At 33.1% G+C, this 18209-nt stretch overlaps 1 protein-coding gene across 4 annotated transcripts in view; it reads left to right on the top strand.

Annotated features, from left to right (window-relative positions):
* LOC130448018 (nucleosome-remodeling factor subunit NURF301) overlaps window positions 1-18209 on the top strand; it is a 67231-nt gene that overhangs the window by 27636 nt on the left and 21386 nt on the right. For all 4 annotated transcript variants that reach the window (XM_056785166.1, XM_056785163.1, XM_056785164.1 and 1 more), the window contains 4 exons: window positions 730-1292; window positions 1525-1827; window positions 2950-3154; window positions 3254-3477. In XM_056785166.1, coding sequence (XP_056641144.1) covers window positions 730-1292; window positions 1525-1827; window positions 2950-3154; window positions 3254-3477 — 1295 coding nt within the window. The remainder of the gene's footprint in view (window positions 1-729; window positions 1293-1524; window positions 1828-2949; window positions 3155-3253; window positions 3478-18209) is intronic.

Below are 18209 nucleotides of genomic sequence, written 5' to 3'. Positions count from 1 at the left end.
ATGGAAGTTCTTCCTGCACTGTTTCAAATAATGGAAGGACCTCGCACTGCTTCGAATAATGGAAGGTTTTCCTGCACTGTTTCGAACAATGGAAGATTTGCATGGAGATTTGTAGGGGCAAAGGAGGAGTATATATTGAAAGTAACATACTTAATATTCAAATATAATGTTTTTGTTAATAAATTTTTTCGATTTCAATTAAAATAAAGCTGAAACCATATGAAAGAGGTCTAAAAAGTAAGGAATTGAATAATGTGTTATATCACCAGTCTCGTTATTTAATAGTCATACCTCGTACAATTCAAATCATTTGATTTGATATATCCCAGAAAAAAAATTCGAAAAATTATAATTAAAGTGTGTTATCCCATTTTAATATATTTTGTAATTATTTATTAACTTGTCTATGTCATTTATTTATATTTATTCATAGTATTGCAACTAGAGTATGCCAGGCGTTTGATGAAGGTTCCAATCCCTCTTACCCTACCTATGTGTTTTTCCATTCTTCTCAATTCCTCTCTTTACCTCTACCTTTATTTGATTATTCATTTCTTTGTTAGTTTTTAATATAACTTGTTAAATAAAACAACGGAGTTGTTTTATTTTGAAATTTATACCAAATTTGAGAAGTGTATTCAACACGTATGCTTTTATGTACATATTTTCTTTATTATTTTCAAATTTTCGTACATATTTTGTTTAAACTCGGTACTTTTTTGTATGCAGCTACCTCAACTACGACTGTAGCAAATCAACAGACTCAGCAACAGTCGGTCGCCAAAGAAACACCACAACGCGTTCAAATAATGCGTACACCCGATGGTCGCATCACCGTCAAAGGTCTTTTGCCCGGTCAACAACTCGTACAATATCCGGATGGTAAGCTTCAGGTGCTTACTACTTCTCAATTGCAATCATCGGGGTTAACGCCTGCCAAAGCGCCTGCGCAACCACAAACTGCAAAAGCTATTGTTAAACAGGCTATACAAACTTCTACAGGTACCAAAACGTTGATTCAAACAACTCCAGGGAAGCAAACGATTATCGGCCAGCAGCAAGTCCAAAATCAACAGTTGAATAAAATTCAACAATCTCCAGTTTCGCAACAGTCACCGCAACCTCAAATACAGTCGCAACAGCAACAAGTTATTGTTAAACAACCCAGTCAACAGTTGGTGCAAAAAGTTGCCCCAGGAAATGTTGTATTAGGTGCCGGCGGACAAGTTATGCAACAACAGGTTCTTCTGAGCACAAATCAAGTTATAACTTCTAATCAAAATGGACAGCAGGTTAGTTTGGACTCATTTTTTATCAGTTTAATTAATATTGCTGCACAATTTGTACAAGAAACGTTTGGACTTTTAGCACAAATCATTAATTCTGGTTCAAAACTTCAAAAAACAATTGGAAATCTATAGATAGATGAATCAATATAAATAGAATATCTTAGCAGATAAACTCCCACGCGATTTTCATATCGTATCGTATATTTTAACACTAATTTTTGTCACATACTTGCAGGTCATCACGAATCAAATAGTTGTCAACAATCAATCTCTAGCTCAGCAGTTAGCATCCGGTAAGGTTCAAGTGGCTACTATTAATGGTCAGCAAGTTTTGATTCGACCAACTGGCAACAACCAAGCACAAGTTGTTGCACAATTGACTCCTGGTCCCATCGGTCAATCGTTACAAGTCCAAACTCCAGTTAAGCAAGTTATTAGATCATCCGAAATCCAACAGACTACGCCAGCTGTCCAACAAGCTCAGCAGCAATCGTCACCACAGTCTCTGCAACAAGCGTTGCAGAGTCCATCTAAAACGGTTAGTATTGACAACGAATGGTTAAAAGTCATTATAAAATGTTATCAATTATCTCCAAAACGTCTAGAAAAAATAAAAACCCATGGGAAACATTTTTTCAAAAATTGGGTTTAATGTTAAAAAAGGGAAGAACTGGAAAAGGGCTCTTCATGTTATAATCACCCACTAAAACGAAATTGCATCATTTTTTCTTTGGAGTAAAACAATTGTTGTACGATTAAGCAACCTTAACAAACAATTTGAAAATATAAACAAAATAAATACGCGAAAAAAGTAATGAGATTGATTTACCAAAATTTTTATTCGCTTCAAATAATGTTGTCTCCTTTAAATTATCCACTTTGGACAGCTATACTTCGGCGGATTGTTTTTTGGTAGCAGCATTAAAAGTCTTCAATTGGCTTTTAGCTAGTCCCTCTCAGTCCTATTAAATATTCTCCTGAGCTCCAAAGTAATATCTAAGACATGTTTCAAGTTCTGGAAAAGTAAAAAGTCACAAGGACTTGATTCAGTTGAATAGGAAGTTGAAGATCAACAGGGGTGCTTTTGGTTGACACTGTTGGGGAAACAATTTTCTTGTGCGTTATAATACCTTTGATGATGAAAAAACAAATCAGCCAGATCATGATCTTTGATTTGCACATTCAACTTTTTTCTGTGTAAGAATTTGGCGCATAGGTCTATTTCTAGTCTATACTGTGTAAAACTAAGGTATTAACATAGTTATGGATCAGTAATTTTGTTGGATGGCATTTAAAAGGAGGACCTCACCTACATGGTGATCATTGACCTTAAAGCTACATGCTTTTTTTATCGAAGAAAATTTTTTTCCATGATAACAGTGCTTTTGACCATATAGGGGAAGGCTTGCTTTGTAGACATCAAAATGTAAACCTTATTGAAATATTAAAACGCACTTAACATTAATGAAATAAAAAATTAGATTCAAATCATCGCTAGATGCAATCAAGGTGTAATTTTGTAGAGGAGGAAATATGTCTTATTAAAATGAGTTGCTTTTTATATTCAAATCCATTTTTATTTATTAATTGTATGTTTGTCACGTTTTAATTCCACCTCTGTATATAGTAATTGTTCAAATTAATTGCAATATATTTTTAGGTACAAGATAACCAAATCGATCAAGCAACGATGGACCAATTGATGATCGGTCAACCGCAGGGTACCGTTATCAAATGTGTGACAGCTCAGGTTATACAAACTCAACAAGGACCGAGGATTGTACTGCAAGGTTTACAAGGAGCAGATTTCACTCCTCAACAGTTGACGGCTGTGCAACAGCAAGTAAAACAGCAATTACTCAAAGGTACTAACATTTTTAATTGCAATTGAAAGATTTCCACTATAGAAATTGTGAAGTTGTGAGCTATAATTTATAATGTGTTTAAAATGATTCAATTTACAGCTCAAGCATCCACTGGTAAACAAGGTGTCCTTGGTCCAACAAAAATATATCTTGCTGTACAACCTAATACAAATCAAGAAACAAGTGAAGCGACGTCTACTAATCCTCCACCTCTTACGCCAGTACAACCTCAGTCTCAAATCTCTCAATCAGTTGTTACTCAACAAACTGTTAATCCATCTGTGGTAACGCCGAAGCAAACGCTTGTTAAACAGTTAAATCAGGTATGCAAATCACCTAAACAACCTAAAGTTATTGTGCAGCAATTAGATCCTTTGCTTTTTACTTGATTGTTCATGGCTTTTGGACAGGGCAGATATATAAACTGGTATATAGAGGCGTGTTTTTAAGGTAAACACTGTTTCGACATGAAAAAAGTACACATTCTCTTTTTAACGATATTATAGGGACCTGACGATTTGATCGTTATAAAGAGAGAGTATTAACGAAACCAATTTAAAAAATTTAATAAGACAAGGTGGAATAATAACATACAGTACATATTTTCAAGTACAATAATTATTAATGTTATTAATTAAGTAATGAGAGAAGTCTTTCCACATAGTTTGACATTTTCTCGTCTTCCATAGCACTGACTTTATTTTGTAACTGGAAAAAATTCTCTATAGCCACTGGATTATCATTGTGATAGGTGAAAAATTTGTAAAAGATTTTAACCGCCTCCAAGACCTTGGAACTGGTTCTAACTATATATCAAATTCCTCTATCACTATCTTCGTCTTTATTTACACGGACAGCATTGGACATGTCTTCATCTGATATTTCAGCTCTGGTAGCAACTGTTCATAGACGGTTTCAAAATCCTGCAGCTTTTCAGGTTAATAAACACTGGGAAGCTCTAACTGTCCAGCCTACACTGCTAATGGTAAGTTATAATCGTCATCTTCTATTGCCGCTTGGTCTTCTATCTATTTAATCATTTGTACTACGTTTAAGATACTGGCCTGATAGTTCCTGATATGTTTTGACCATTTCCATTAAAACCACTTAATGTGGGGTTGTTTCTGTGACGTGAGATCAAAAAAGCAGTTTTTTCTGTTTTTATTTATAATATTGATAAAGTAGAAATCATAATATAAACTTAAAAAAACATTAATTTTTTAAAAAAATTAAAATTTCAACTTTGTATGATAAATCTTAAAACAATGTGTCAAACATAAACCCACGTTGCAGTCAGGGTAATAATACCGACTTTCACGCCGAATTTGCTTCCTCTTCTCATTTTGTTTACTGTAGCAGGTAGCACATTTTTTTGTTGGAGCCAATTTTTTTGGTCCTTGGAATTGGTTCCAAGAAGTGACATTCTGTCAATCTTAATGAATTGCTCTTGCTTAGACGATCAACTTTTGATAAAATTATGGATCTTGGTACATTTCTACATATTCATCGATTAGTAGTAAGTGAAACTCTAAGTGTTGGAGCCGATTTTTTTTGGTCCTTGGAATTGGTTTCAAGAAGTGACGTTCTGTCAATCTTAATAGATTGCTCTCGATTAGACCACCACCTTTTGATGAAATTGTGGATCTTGGTACATTTCTACTTATTCATCGATTAGTAGTAAGCGAAGCTCTATGTTACTCGTAGAGCCCAATTGTTGAAGAGGAATTATCATCTTAGGGGGAATCATTATAAAGAGAAATTACTGTATTTTCAAAAATAATTTAAACACTTTTAAGACTATACTTTATTCTACTTTTAAACATCTTTTCCTTTTTCCCATAACAGCTCTATCGCCTCTTCCTTCTTTGATATATTTCCTCATCCTGACTGCTTTCGCTTTTTTCTCGATCTATTAATTTTTCTCCCGACACCCTTCTGAGAATTTTCATTTCTTTTAAACATAATTCTCATTAAGGCAGTTATTGTATCATAGTGTCACCTTTTGGAATTCCATCGTCAAATAAGATTGCCAATTGATTGGATAATGATCAATGCAGTAAGGTCGTTTTAACTTCATCATTATCGGTAATTATTTGGACATGGTCTTATAATACAGTTTTTTCACTTCAAAATTGGAGTGTTCATGTATTTGTATTTTTATATGTTACACCAAATGATGAAGTCCTTTTGATTACACTCATTTAAATAAATCCACATTCATCCAATAATCCGAGTGGTTCACACATCATCAAAGAATCATCTTTATCATCATAGTCATCTTTTTGAGGCAATTTATCTTCAACAAGCAACAATTGTGTTTCTGGGAATTGTTCCTTGTAAATAAAATTTTGAAAAGAACAGTTTGGTCTAAAGCCTTGAAATCCTAGTATCAGAATTGACCAGAAGTTTATTTAGGATATCCTCATTTGTCGCTTTTATTACTTACTTTATTAAGTCCTTTTGCAAAAAATGGTTATAAACAATGGTGTTTTCTTGGACGTTAAACTTGGTAAACCAAATCGGACAAATTGTATCTAAAATGTGTGGTGAATGATATAAGGATAAGATAGAAACAAATCACCTTCATTAGCCTTCAAAGTAATCGTCATTGTATACCACACATTATTGACAACGTTCATAATGCTTCTGAAAATAATCATAAAATGCCCCTTGTGGACTTGATCGCACAACGGATGTCACTCGTACTTGGATGGTCGATACGTCCATAAAACGATTTCCTTTTACGATTCCATCGTGGTCGAGGGAGTATAATGGATGATGGAAAATAGTCACACCACGCTGTGCCAACAATCAACTCACTCGGATTGCATAGTGAGCAGGCCCCTTATCGTGAAGGGATATCTACTCCCTCGTCCTGCTCAACTGACGTCGAACAGTCCTGATGCGTCGTAGAATAACGAAAAGCATCCCCTTTGTTACCATAATCCTCGAGGAAACTGTCCAATCGTTTTTTTATTTTATGATCCTCAGTCAACCTGAACACGTGGACACAAATTTTGATCATTTAAACATTCAGATATAACTTCATAAAGACACTTCTTGAGATAACAGGAAATTCTTTAATGACGAAATGGTGAATAGTTTTTTCTGTTTCACTTTACCATCCACTTTCTTAATCAAGTCATTGGTAATTACTGAACTTCTTTCCTTATCAAGAATCTTTGTGCGGTTTCAATCCATTTCTAATTTATTCACCAGAAAAATGAATGATTTAGGACTTTAGTACTAAGAAAACATATTACATCAGGCACCTTGCAGATGGCGGGATTCTCAATGGATAGCGACAGTAAAATCACGTAAACAGACGTAAATTCGATCGGATAGTTCCGCTAAACAGCGACTGAAGTGCAGTAATGGCTTAAAAACGGTACTTTAAAAACACGCCTCGTATTTCATTTTTTTTTTCTGTATATTTAAATTGGAGCTAAAGCATTAATTATTATTATAAAAAATATAAAAAATTATTACAATTCGAAATTCTGTCAAAACTGGCTAATTAAATGTGGACAAAAACGACTTAATTCAATTTGGACAAAAAAGTTATTTTCTTGATTTAATTTTATCATTTTCTGATTTCCTTTAAACAATTATCGCTTTTCCTAATTAAATTTGGACAAAACTGACTCTTCCACTTTTAATTTGTACCAAAAATGGCATTTCTACTTTGGAAATAAATATGAATCCCTATCTTAATTTAGAATGCCAAAAAAATTATTTGTCTGATTCAATTTGGAAAAAATAACTTTTCTAGATAAAATTTTGTCAAAAAATAAGTTATTAAATTTAAATTTGAGTAATAAATTTCTAAATAAATATCTCTCTATATAGAAGCTGAGAAATTATGTTTTGGCCAAATCAATTTACAAAAAAAATGTTTTTTGAATGAATAGATTTAATTTTTTCACAAAAAAGTTTTGTAGCAGTAGTGGGCTTCATTTCTAATTCGAACAAAACATTTTTTTACAATTTTTTGTGGAACGAAAGTATGATTCAATTTGGTAAAAATGTTTTTAATTTGGACAACATTAGCTTTCCAATTTCAATTTGGATAAAAAGCTTGTGCAATGAATATTTGGTAAAAAATAACTATTACAATTTGAATGAAGTGTGAAATGAGTGAAAAACGGCTTCCAAATTGAGTTTTATAAAAAATAGCTTTTTCTTATTGGATAATTGATAATTTTGACAGAACGAGGCTTTTCCAAATTTAATGTTTCGAAAAAATATATTTTCCTGAGAAAATTTGAACAATCATACTTTGCGACATTTATGGATGATATTGCTTATTTAGTTAAAAAATAGCTTTCCAATTTTATTTTGAAGAAAATCATGGTCTTTCCTATTTTCATTTGGAAAAATTGGTTTTACATATTTAATTTGACAAAATTAGCTTTTCCAATTTCATTTTGGAAAATAAAACTTGTGCAATTAATATTTCGTAAAAATATGACTAATACAATTTGAATTTTAGTGAAAAACGACTTCCAAAATGAATTTTTTGAATAAACTGTTTCAGAAATGGGTTTTATATGTAATTTGAACTGAAAAAGACTTTTCCAATTTTATTTTTAAGAAAATGATATCGATTTGATTTGATATCATATCTTTCTTGAAATTCTTTTTCTTAGTCTCCTTTTATGAATAATTACGGTATAGAAATTAATGATTCTGCGAACTATTTATTCTTCAAATAAACGTACTGATCCTCTGGAAGTTGAAGGTTTCTTCTCTAATAATCTAATTTAGGACATTAAAACCAATTCCACACTCCATTGGTACCCTTTCTTAAAGACATTTTAAGGTCTTCATATTCTTCCTCTGATAACATAAATTTGTACAGATTGTAAATTATTGCGGTACCTCAATTTTCTTAAAGATAAACTTCTGCACATTTATTCTTCATGCGAAATAATAACAGCAACATTTGCGTTTCGATAAAAGTAAATAAATAATTCAAGATTTATTAAACTTAAGTTAGCTGCTCATAATTATGTCTTTACTAAAACGATAATAATAAACTAACTACAGAAATATTGAAACTTTCACTTTGCTAATACTTTGCCTCGGCTTTACTCCTTGGCTCCTGTTTCTACAGCTGTTACAAACAGGGTTTGATATAAACGTGCAATCGTGCTAGGCCCCTGTATAACTCAAAATCTATAAAATTGAATCATTTCATATTATAAACAACACTATAAAACCAACTAAGTGTAGGGCTTCTTCAAAAGAAACGCTTAGATACACAAAGCATGTTTCTTAAGTAGATGTCAAATCAATTGAGGAACATTTGGTATTCACTGGGCGTTAGATCGAGACTGTAGGAAGTATAATCAAGTTATTTCCCAATCTGATTATAACTTGAGTTTGATTAGCTGCATGGAGACAAACATTACCAAAGGTTGCATCTTTACTCACCATGACACGCTTGTAAACCACAATAGAATTTTCTCAAAGTCTCATAATACTTGTATATGTATATATAGATTTGGGGAATCGTATTCACTGCGACCCAAAGGATCTATTGTATCCCCCTTTGTTGCTACGAACCCTGTGTTTACAGCTGATCCATTCCTTCCACTGCTTTTAAAAAGTCTAGAATGTGGGATGCAAATATCTTAGTCTTCTATTTCAAGCGCTCCCAGATGTAGTGCACTAGAGCTACTTAATGTTTCACACTTCGAAAGAATGTGGATAGAGGTTTCGTCCTATGGCGTCTTCAGGTGTTTGTTGAGGTGATGGTGCTCCGATAAAACTCCTGTTAGTTTTCCAGAAGAGTCTTTTCCTGTCTCCGCCCTTGTAGGTTGTCCCAATATTTGGTTTTGCTCCTATCTACCTTCTTTTCAAGTGTTTTTTCCATTGTTCTGTAGCTGATACCTCATAAGGGTTCAGGTCTCAAGAAGAGCTGGTCTGTCCCCGCTTTAGCGAACTTTTATTTCTCTTAGCTCCGTTGTGTCCCGGAATCCATTGTAGATATTGATCTCCTGTTTCCCATAATTCTTCTATATATTGAACTGGACACATTTTTCAATTGCATAGATAAATGCTTAATGCGTTGCCCAGGCCCTTAGAGTGTTTGGTGCTTGGCCCGTACACTCCTATTCCAGTTCCGTCTGCTGTTTTTGATTGATCCGTCCGTATACCCTCATAATACTTAATCAAATTTATTCCCCGCGAGGTAAAAATCGATCCCCTTTCTATCTCAAAATACACCATACATGACAATTTTTTTTCAACCTTGGCGTTAGAAGGTTAAGTCGTATGTCGCCTTTTTATAAACTGTCAGTCTTAGACGCTTTATGATTTAATCATAATCTATGGTTTTTTTTGGGTTTTTTTGTTAGTTTTTTCGACTAAATCGTTAATAATGAAAGGACACATATTGGTGTGTTCCAACCTACTTTCGAATCATTCGTCATGCGGTTTTCTAAGTACACTGCACATATGTCAAAATGATCGCTTTTAAAAGCTACACAGAATGAACGCGAACATGATGCTCGTAAACATAACCTTAAAAGTCCATGTATATAAAGAAATTTGAACATTGATCAACAATTTTGACAAAGAGTCATTTGACACGGTGTTGGTGGGTGAGATCCCTCAATTTGAACAGTTACTTTACTACAACATATTTTAAAATTAAAGAAATAGATCCAGACGAATTTTTTGAACATAGATGAATGAATCGGGGTTTATATGATCAAATTTTGAACTTATTGAGCAGAGATTTAACAAAAAATTCAATAAGAAAACCTGTTTGTGGATTGGATCACGAATTTAATCACCAGTTTTGCCATGGCAGCTGTCAAATGGGAAAATGATTCCCTATATTCTACCAAATTTTATTTTTCTTATATCCAGCCGACTGTTTGTTATATAAACACTCATGAGCACGTTCGAATTCTATCAACCTTTCACTCAGAGGAGTCAATTTTTAACTTAACCTAACTACACTAGAAAAGTGAGCTAATGTTTTTGACGTTCAGCGCGTAAAAATTAGAAAGTTGGTTAATTTCGACGTCAAGAGCGCGTACAAGAGGATCATTATGTGCGTTGTTACAGTTTCTCAATAAGTTAAACTATTTTTGACATTCATGAACGTCTATAGCGCATCATATGCGCGTTCATACCAAACCAGTCAAGACTCTCGATTTCGGGGGCATCTTAAATACACAACGCAATGGCGTAGTTGTGGGATTTTATAACGGTGTTTACCTTAATAAAAAAACATGCCTCATACTTAATTAACTTTTATTACTTACATTACGTTAGAGAATATACTCTTGCATAAATGTTAGAGACTATGAATATTTAATGAATTTGTAACATATTTTATTTATTTTTGTTAATAGTTCGGTTTGTACTACTAATTACATTTTATTTGTTTTTTAAACTAATTGACTAGTTACAGCTGAAAACCATTCTTTAATAAATAATTTTTTTAATGTGTATGTGGATGTTGCATTTTCTTGTATACATTAATAATCTTAATATTTGGATAAATTCCTTCTTGTGGATCTTTACTCTTCTATATTCGTGGAAAAAATTGATACTTTAACCTAAGAATGAAATATTTTTCGTCGTAATCTTGAAAACTTCAGTGATTGTTTGAAGAAATAAAAAAAGAGGGTGTAGTGAAAAATGCAGCTTTAAAGTTCTTGTCTAGCACAAATCCCAACAGGAAATCCATTTCTAGTAGACTTCTTTCTGGTTTAAATTTTTTTGACATGAATGGTATCCAAACGTTCTCCATTTAGCTCTTAATATTTTCGAAAAAAGCCACAAGTTACGTTTCGCCTATTTGAACAAACAAGTTTACTCATATTTTCATCATTTCCATCTAGCTAAAAAAAGCCACAAGTAACGTTGTGCTAAATCTAGTAAGGTGGAAGTTGATAGACAGTACAGTACAGCCAAAATGTTGCGAATCAACTTCCTACTCGGTGCATTCTCATCATGAAAAAGAAGCAAGCTGTTGGATCACCTATTTAGAGGTTAAAGATCCTCATTTTTAAGTGATTTTTTCCTATTTCAACTCGCCCAAAAGACTTGTAACCAGTTTTCAAACTCAAAGAGGCGATTAAGGGAAATGACAGAACATTAATTTAAAAAAATGGTAGAAAAATCAAAATGGCAGACCAAGAAGACATAAGTCATAAGGATAAGATAGAATTATGGGAACAAAAACTCTCTTCTAATGTCGAAAGTCATTAACCATGCAGTTGGTTTTTAATGAGCGAGAACAAAAAGTAATCCTTGGGTACTTAATTGGAGCTGTAGGGTGAAAGGCCCTTAAACTCTACCTTCTGGCTGGTTAACAATTTGAGAAAGTTGTTGTAAACTTTCCAGTACCCTATCGAGTTTTTGGACTAATACGTTTGTCAATTTTTTGCGTCCTTAAGAACAAAGAAAATCATTGGGTACTTAATTGGAACTGTAGGGTGAATGGTCCTTAAACTCTACCTTCTGGCTGGTTAACAATTTGAGAAAGTTGTAAACTTTCCAGTATCCCTATCCAGTTTTTGGATTGTACGTTTGTCAATTTTTTATTTCTTAACCGACCCACATATCACTTGTAAAGAATCTTCGAACTTATTAACCTATCACCATAAACAAATTTTAATACTTTTTGAGCTTCTTTGAAATGTTTTTCAACATGAATCAAAACTTGATCTAAATGCATTGTTCAAATTCCTTGTTTCACGACAGGTACTGTAAATACGAAATCACATATGGAGCTAGGAGACTTTCTAGTATTTTTTTTGTAATTTTTAGTCTGTTGACACATTTTTTGAATACACGAACTCTTAGTTCTCGAAAAATATTAACATATAATCAAAAACAATTCCATGAGAAAGGCTACAAAATAAATGAAAATGCATTTATATTAATAAAGTCAGTAAGCATCCACCGGAAGAATTTAATATTTTAACATGTACTCGAATTTGCTTTATTTACATTTTATGTTCAGTATTTATTGTACTAATTTTAACGATATTGGCTTTTCACTTTCTCACATTGTGAAACCAATTTAATAAATGTGTTAACTTTACCATTTTGTTTGCTTCTACCTTCTCTGTTTCTTTGGCTTCATCGCATGTCATTTGCTAAAAACTTTTTAACTTAGTAAATCAGTTTATCGAAAATTATTCAATTATTAATTTCATTAAAACTCCCTAGCGTTGTGCGGTACATATATTCCCAGTTTTATTTTGATTATTGCGGATCTGAACAAATAAATGTTACACCATAATTATTTAAATAAATTAACCAGTCAGAAGATTCTTTTTTATCCAGCTACCTCTCCCTGAAGAATCAATTGGAGTAGTCGATATTTATCAGTATAGATTTAGCAATTTACGTTCTTTTGTACATCTTGATATCTCTGGTTGGTTCATTCGATTAAGAACATTCTTGCTCTTTTGTAAGATCGACATCACACAAAAACAGAACCGTCAACTATATGAGAAGATTGACAAGAAGGGAAATTTTCCTCAAGAGATCATGTTTGATGACTAAGTAGAGTATGGGACATAAAAAGAACAGAAGAACAGTTTGGAACAATAATGAGGTAAGACAAGGAAAAGAAAATAGTATATGAGAATCACATACTAACTAAAGATACAAGAAGATATCACATAAAAAGAAACACGTCAAAAGAGAGTGTTCAAAAATCAAAATAGAGAGAATTTGGAGAAGAAATAAATCCAACCCAAAAATTGACAACAGAAGATTTTGGACAAAAATAGCAAAACATTAAAAGGAAAAATTCGCCGCTACCAATTTAACAGTTTTTTTTTAATTTTTCTTATTATTGGTTCTTGTTTGTCTAATCTTTTTATTTTTATATTTATCTGATTCTTTTCCGCTACACATACTTCTTCATCTTCCATCTAAATTGTGTTTATCCCTTTTACTCACTGTCCAATTTTTACTTATATACATTTTTATTAGTAGTATGTTATTGTATAGTGTTTAGTACTTGCCGATTTATTCTCTAGTTATTATTTTTGCCTATTCTATTGATATCTTCTTTTAATGTAATTCCAGAAGATCTGAATTTGATACAAATAATCATGCAAATAAATCCTTGATGATCTTTTTTTTTCATAAATTCTTTATTTTTAATAATGAGATCTTGTTGAAAATGTTAAATACTCAATTCAAATTATTTGGAAGGAAAAGGAAGGAAATTTTCTGTTTTTCTTTTTTCAAATTCAAATTGTATTTTTAATTGTAGTGAATAGTCTAAACGCTTCAGTAAAAAATTTTTTCAAAAAATAACACATCGATCAATAAGTCTCTGGTCTAGTAAGCATTTATTTTGGCGATGTGATAATTGCGAGAAAATTAAATAAAAAGGAAAACAAAATACAAATTTTGTCTTATCTACAGTTGATAAAACAATACAGAAATTAATAAATATATTGAAATACAGAGGTTGATACAATGGAAATGGGAATATAAATAAGTCAGAAGATATGAAAATGAACGAGAAAAGAAACAAAAATGACTAAAAGAGTAAAGAAAAAAATTAAGAGGAAACCGTTTCGGAGAGAGAAACGGCATATGTGTATCTGGGGGTATTTAGTCATATTCAACTGACAATTGGTTAATTCAGAAAAAGCATGAAGCTCAAATTTAAGGAATTTAAATGAAACATATAAGAAGAATATAGAATCAAAAACGGTAACATAGGGGAAATGATTAAGCAAAAACAGTTGAATTGGTATGGACATAGTTGAGAATGAGTCATCAAATATTGACCAAGAAAAAGCGAGCAGACAATGAATTAGTCAAATGGAGGAAATAGCAGAAAATGAAGGAAACATTCTGGAGAAGATAGAAGTAGTTGCCTCGGTCGAAAAACAATGACAAAAATAGACAAGGAGAATAACACATAAATAACTTATTCTGGCGATGAAACTATTTCACCACGCAGTCTGTTTTTGTTGTGCAGAAACAAATAAATCATTGAGTGCCAATTCAGGACGTTATGGTGGATGTGCTGTAACATATGTTGAGTATGATTCATTAAATATTGACCAGGAAAGTAATGGAGGTAGGTTAACAGTGGAAAAAGGGGGCAGACAATGAATTGGTCAAATGAAGGAAACATTCTGGAGAAAATAGAAGTAGTTGCTAGAAACGAGAAGTATGACAAATAAGAATAACAAAAATAGGTCTTCTTTGACCGACGAAAATCTTTAACCGTGTTTATTGTTTTTGTTGTGTTGGATACCAATTCGGGGCTTTATGGCTTTATGTTCCATAATCTCGACCTTCTGACTTGTTAAAAATTCGATTGTTTGAACAGCAGTTTGAGAGATTACATTGTCATTGAAGTTTTCTAATAACTTTGGTATGGTTACTTCGAAGTGCCTCTTCGACAAACAACTTGGATTTAGCTCATCTTCAAAAGACCCACACAGTTAATAGCTACTTTGTTTGGGGTCATATGCGTAGATTCATCATACCAAATGTGCATATTTCATGTACAGCCATTGATCTTGAAAAAAATTCCAATGGACCAGGTGACAGGAGCATCCTTTCTTTTTTCGGTCAAATGATTATGTAGAGTCATGTTCATGCTAGTTATATCAATGCCACACGTTTAGGGCATGTCACATGACGATCCACTTAATCCGTTCTAGAACATCATCGACATTTTCAGCTACAACGACAGTTTTTAAACGGTTGCTGCGTAGTTTATCCCGGAGTGAACATGGTTCACGTTTGAATTAATTATAATAGTATTTCACAGTGCATTAAGATGAATAATTGCACTAATAACAAAAATCGCAATTAAATGTGGTTGAGGAAATAGTGACAGAAACAGAATCAAGGCCAAAAATATGAATAACAACCCCCGTAATGATAAATGACCAAACCCAGAAAATCATTGTTTTGAAACAGTTCCATTAGAAAAAAGAATACTTGTAATTTCATTAGAAAAATGTATATCACAAAACATGGGGTTCTGCTGATTCGTCTTGGATAAGAGAATTCTAATAATCTACTGAAATCCCTTGAAAAGTAAAATAAGATTTATACACTGTGGACAAGAAATGTTATCTTCAAAATGACATATTTTGTATACCAGCTAACTCATTATGAATATTCAGAAGAGAATATAAGATAATGATAAAATATTTTGTGTTCAAACATTGACCTTGAAATACCAAAATTATAAATTTTCATTTTTGATTCAGATACTTTTTAAGATATATGCGGCAAAAGCCCTTTTTCATTGAAAAAGAAAATGCAGAGCAATTGGCATAGAGGTTGAACGAGAAAGAGGATCTTGATCACATTGTGAGAAAACTTGAAGAAGAGTACGAAAAATTGGGTCTTCAAATCAATATTACAAAAACAGAATATATCTGCATTGGTGAAGACACCACCAATGGACATCTGACAACGTCGCAGGACGTTATAACGTTTTCGTATTGGGATTGTGGCAAAATTAAACACCAAAGTGTACTAACTCTAATATATTCCGAACTTTCGATTATATGTACACAGAAACAAAAAAGAGAAGTACAGAGTAGAGATAAATGAAATTTCTAAGAAAAATAGGGAATAGAACAAGCTACGTAATAAGGAATATCGTTATGAGAAAAAATTTGATTTTAAAAACAATTTTAAACAAAATCGATGAAAGACAACTAAAATGGTTTGGCCGCGTCATGAGGATGGGAGAAAGAAAGACCGAAGAGGAGATGGACAGAGTAAACAAATATTGCAGGGGAAAACGATAAATGAAATGGCAGGAAATAAAACAAAAACACCTGATAGGAATGGAAACAACTGTGAAAAAAGAAACCCACGCAATTACTCAATTTCAACACTTGAAAAGATAGAAAGGCATTAGAATTAAGTTATCGATTCATAAGTCTTTGCTCTAGTAAACGCAAAGTTTTCTATTAAATTTCTTTATATCATCAAGACATTGTGACAATCAGTCCAACGCTCTCCCAATCTTTCTATATAATACCTGGTCTCAAAATAACCTACATCAGCGATTACTTATTACTACCTATTTTGATTCATATTTTTTTCCTTAGTCCTTTTTTGTCTATGAAAACAGACAGTAGTTGCTGAGGATCATATCAGGAGAATATGGTGGGCACTGAAGTAATTCATTGTCTTTTGACCTGGTGCATTGTCTCATTGAAATATAGTTTTCTAAATTATCGATCTAATTACCTTCTTTCTTCTCCCTCTTCTCACTTTTACCTCATTTCCTAGTGGTGTCTCCAGGTCTCATCTATGGTGTCATATCGACGAAAAAATCCTCTTTATTTTGTCTTAACAGCTTAAAACAGCGCTATGAATCATCAATTCATTTTGTTTTTATTTCGCCATAAAGTACTCATTTATAAAGAATTTGTGTATGCTGAAATACTCTTTGACAGATATATTTTTTTGGCTAGTTCTTTCTTCCATGCTTAGGACTTAGATTAGATGAGCTGGAGCGTTAGGGATGTAAATCGATCGCCTATCTAATACTTTGAATTACTGTTTACTAGTTAGGTAGCAATTACTTGTTAAAGTACCTGTTGTCTGGGAGAAATGTGAATGCGAATACCGTAGTCTTTGTCGATGGACAGCCTCCAACTCTCCTTAACTCATCTTTGTTTAAGGAAACGGCTTGGTAGATTAAGACAACAATCTTTTCGATTGCTCCAAACTTGGGGACTTATTTCATGTTTCTGATTTCTTCTTGTTTTCCCACTTTTTTATTATCAGACTTGACGGCTTTTTTGGAAATCTATGAAAGGTTGTGGTCTTATGAAAGAAGCTGTTCCACCTTTCTTTGTCAAGTTATTAGCTTCTCTTTTACCGTGTACTTCATCTGGTCGGATACCCGCATTTGAGTGAGTTTATTGTTTGCTCCTAGTGAGTTCAGCGACTGTGTGCATTCTCATACCAACTTGGATTTAATTTTATGAGAATCAAGTGCTTGGAGGGCTGTTCTGCTGTCTGACACATAAATATCTTGGCGTTGCGGTTGCATCGTGCGCAATGAGCTTGCATTTACGAATATTTCGTCTGGGAAATCGATTATTTTGAGTTCATTGAGATAGGAAGCTTTGTTCTCGACCACATATTCCTGCCCCTACCATTTCCAAACTATTGAACCTTGTGGGAACGTAATTTTTGCATTTGTACATTACTGTCGACTTGTAATTGTGACTTCATAGTTTTTGATAAAGCATAATTTGGAAGATATTGTATCAGTGATCGTATTAATTGCCACCTTACATTTTTGTAGAATGCGTAGATGCTCAGACAGGTCGCCGGGCTTCCTGTTCTCTTCCTTGTATGTTTCATTGCCCATTTTATTTTTTCACTCTGTGTGAAGGTTTTTAAAGGGGGCAAGTCTAATATGACTAGTAGTATAACCATGGGACATGACTTTGCTACTCCAGCTATTGCAAAGCAAGTCGCCTTTTCCATCTTATCTAGAGTTGTTTCTCCAATTTTTGTTTTTGTTCTTGGCCACCATATGAAAGCTGGATAGCTTATCTTAGGTCGCCCAACGGATTTATACATCCAGATCATAATGTTGAGGTTTAGGTTCCATAAACTTCTCTTATCCTAGATCATTTTGCGCGGTCTTGGGTATCTTGGAACCTGTTGAAAGATATCCTTACCAAACCTTTCATCCGTCGCGTTTGCTGTTTCCTGTTTCTATATGCTTCATCCTTGGGACACCATTCTAGTATTATCTTCGTCTATATATTATCCGACATTTCTGTGACATGACCAGCCTAGTTCCGTTTTAAACTTGTGGCTCTTTCAACTGCATCCGTAACTTTTGTTCTTTTACACGATTCTTCATTTCGGATTTTATTAGCTGCATAGCTTATCATAAGTCGCCCAACGGATTTATACATCCAAATTATAATTTTGGGGCTTAAGTTCCATGTTCTTCCGATAAGATACGATCGGAGGAACTGCTTGCAGATGCTGCTTCCAGTTCAATGTCTTATCAAGACAAGATAATTAATATATCTAAGGAGAAATTGGG

This window comes from Diorhabda sublineata, chromosome 8 (assembly GCF_026230105.1).
Source record: "Diorhabda sublineata isolate icDioSubl1.1 chromosome 8, icDioSubl1.1, whole genome shotgun sequence".
NCBI lineage: Eukaryota > Metazoa > Arthropoda > Insecta > Coleoptera > Chrysomelidae > Diorhabda > Diorhabda sublineata.
This window is presented reverse-complemented; position numbering and strand designations above follow the sequence as displayed.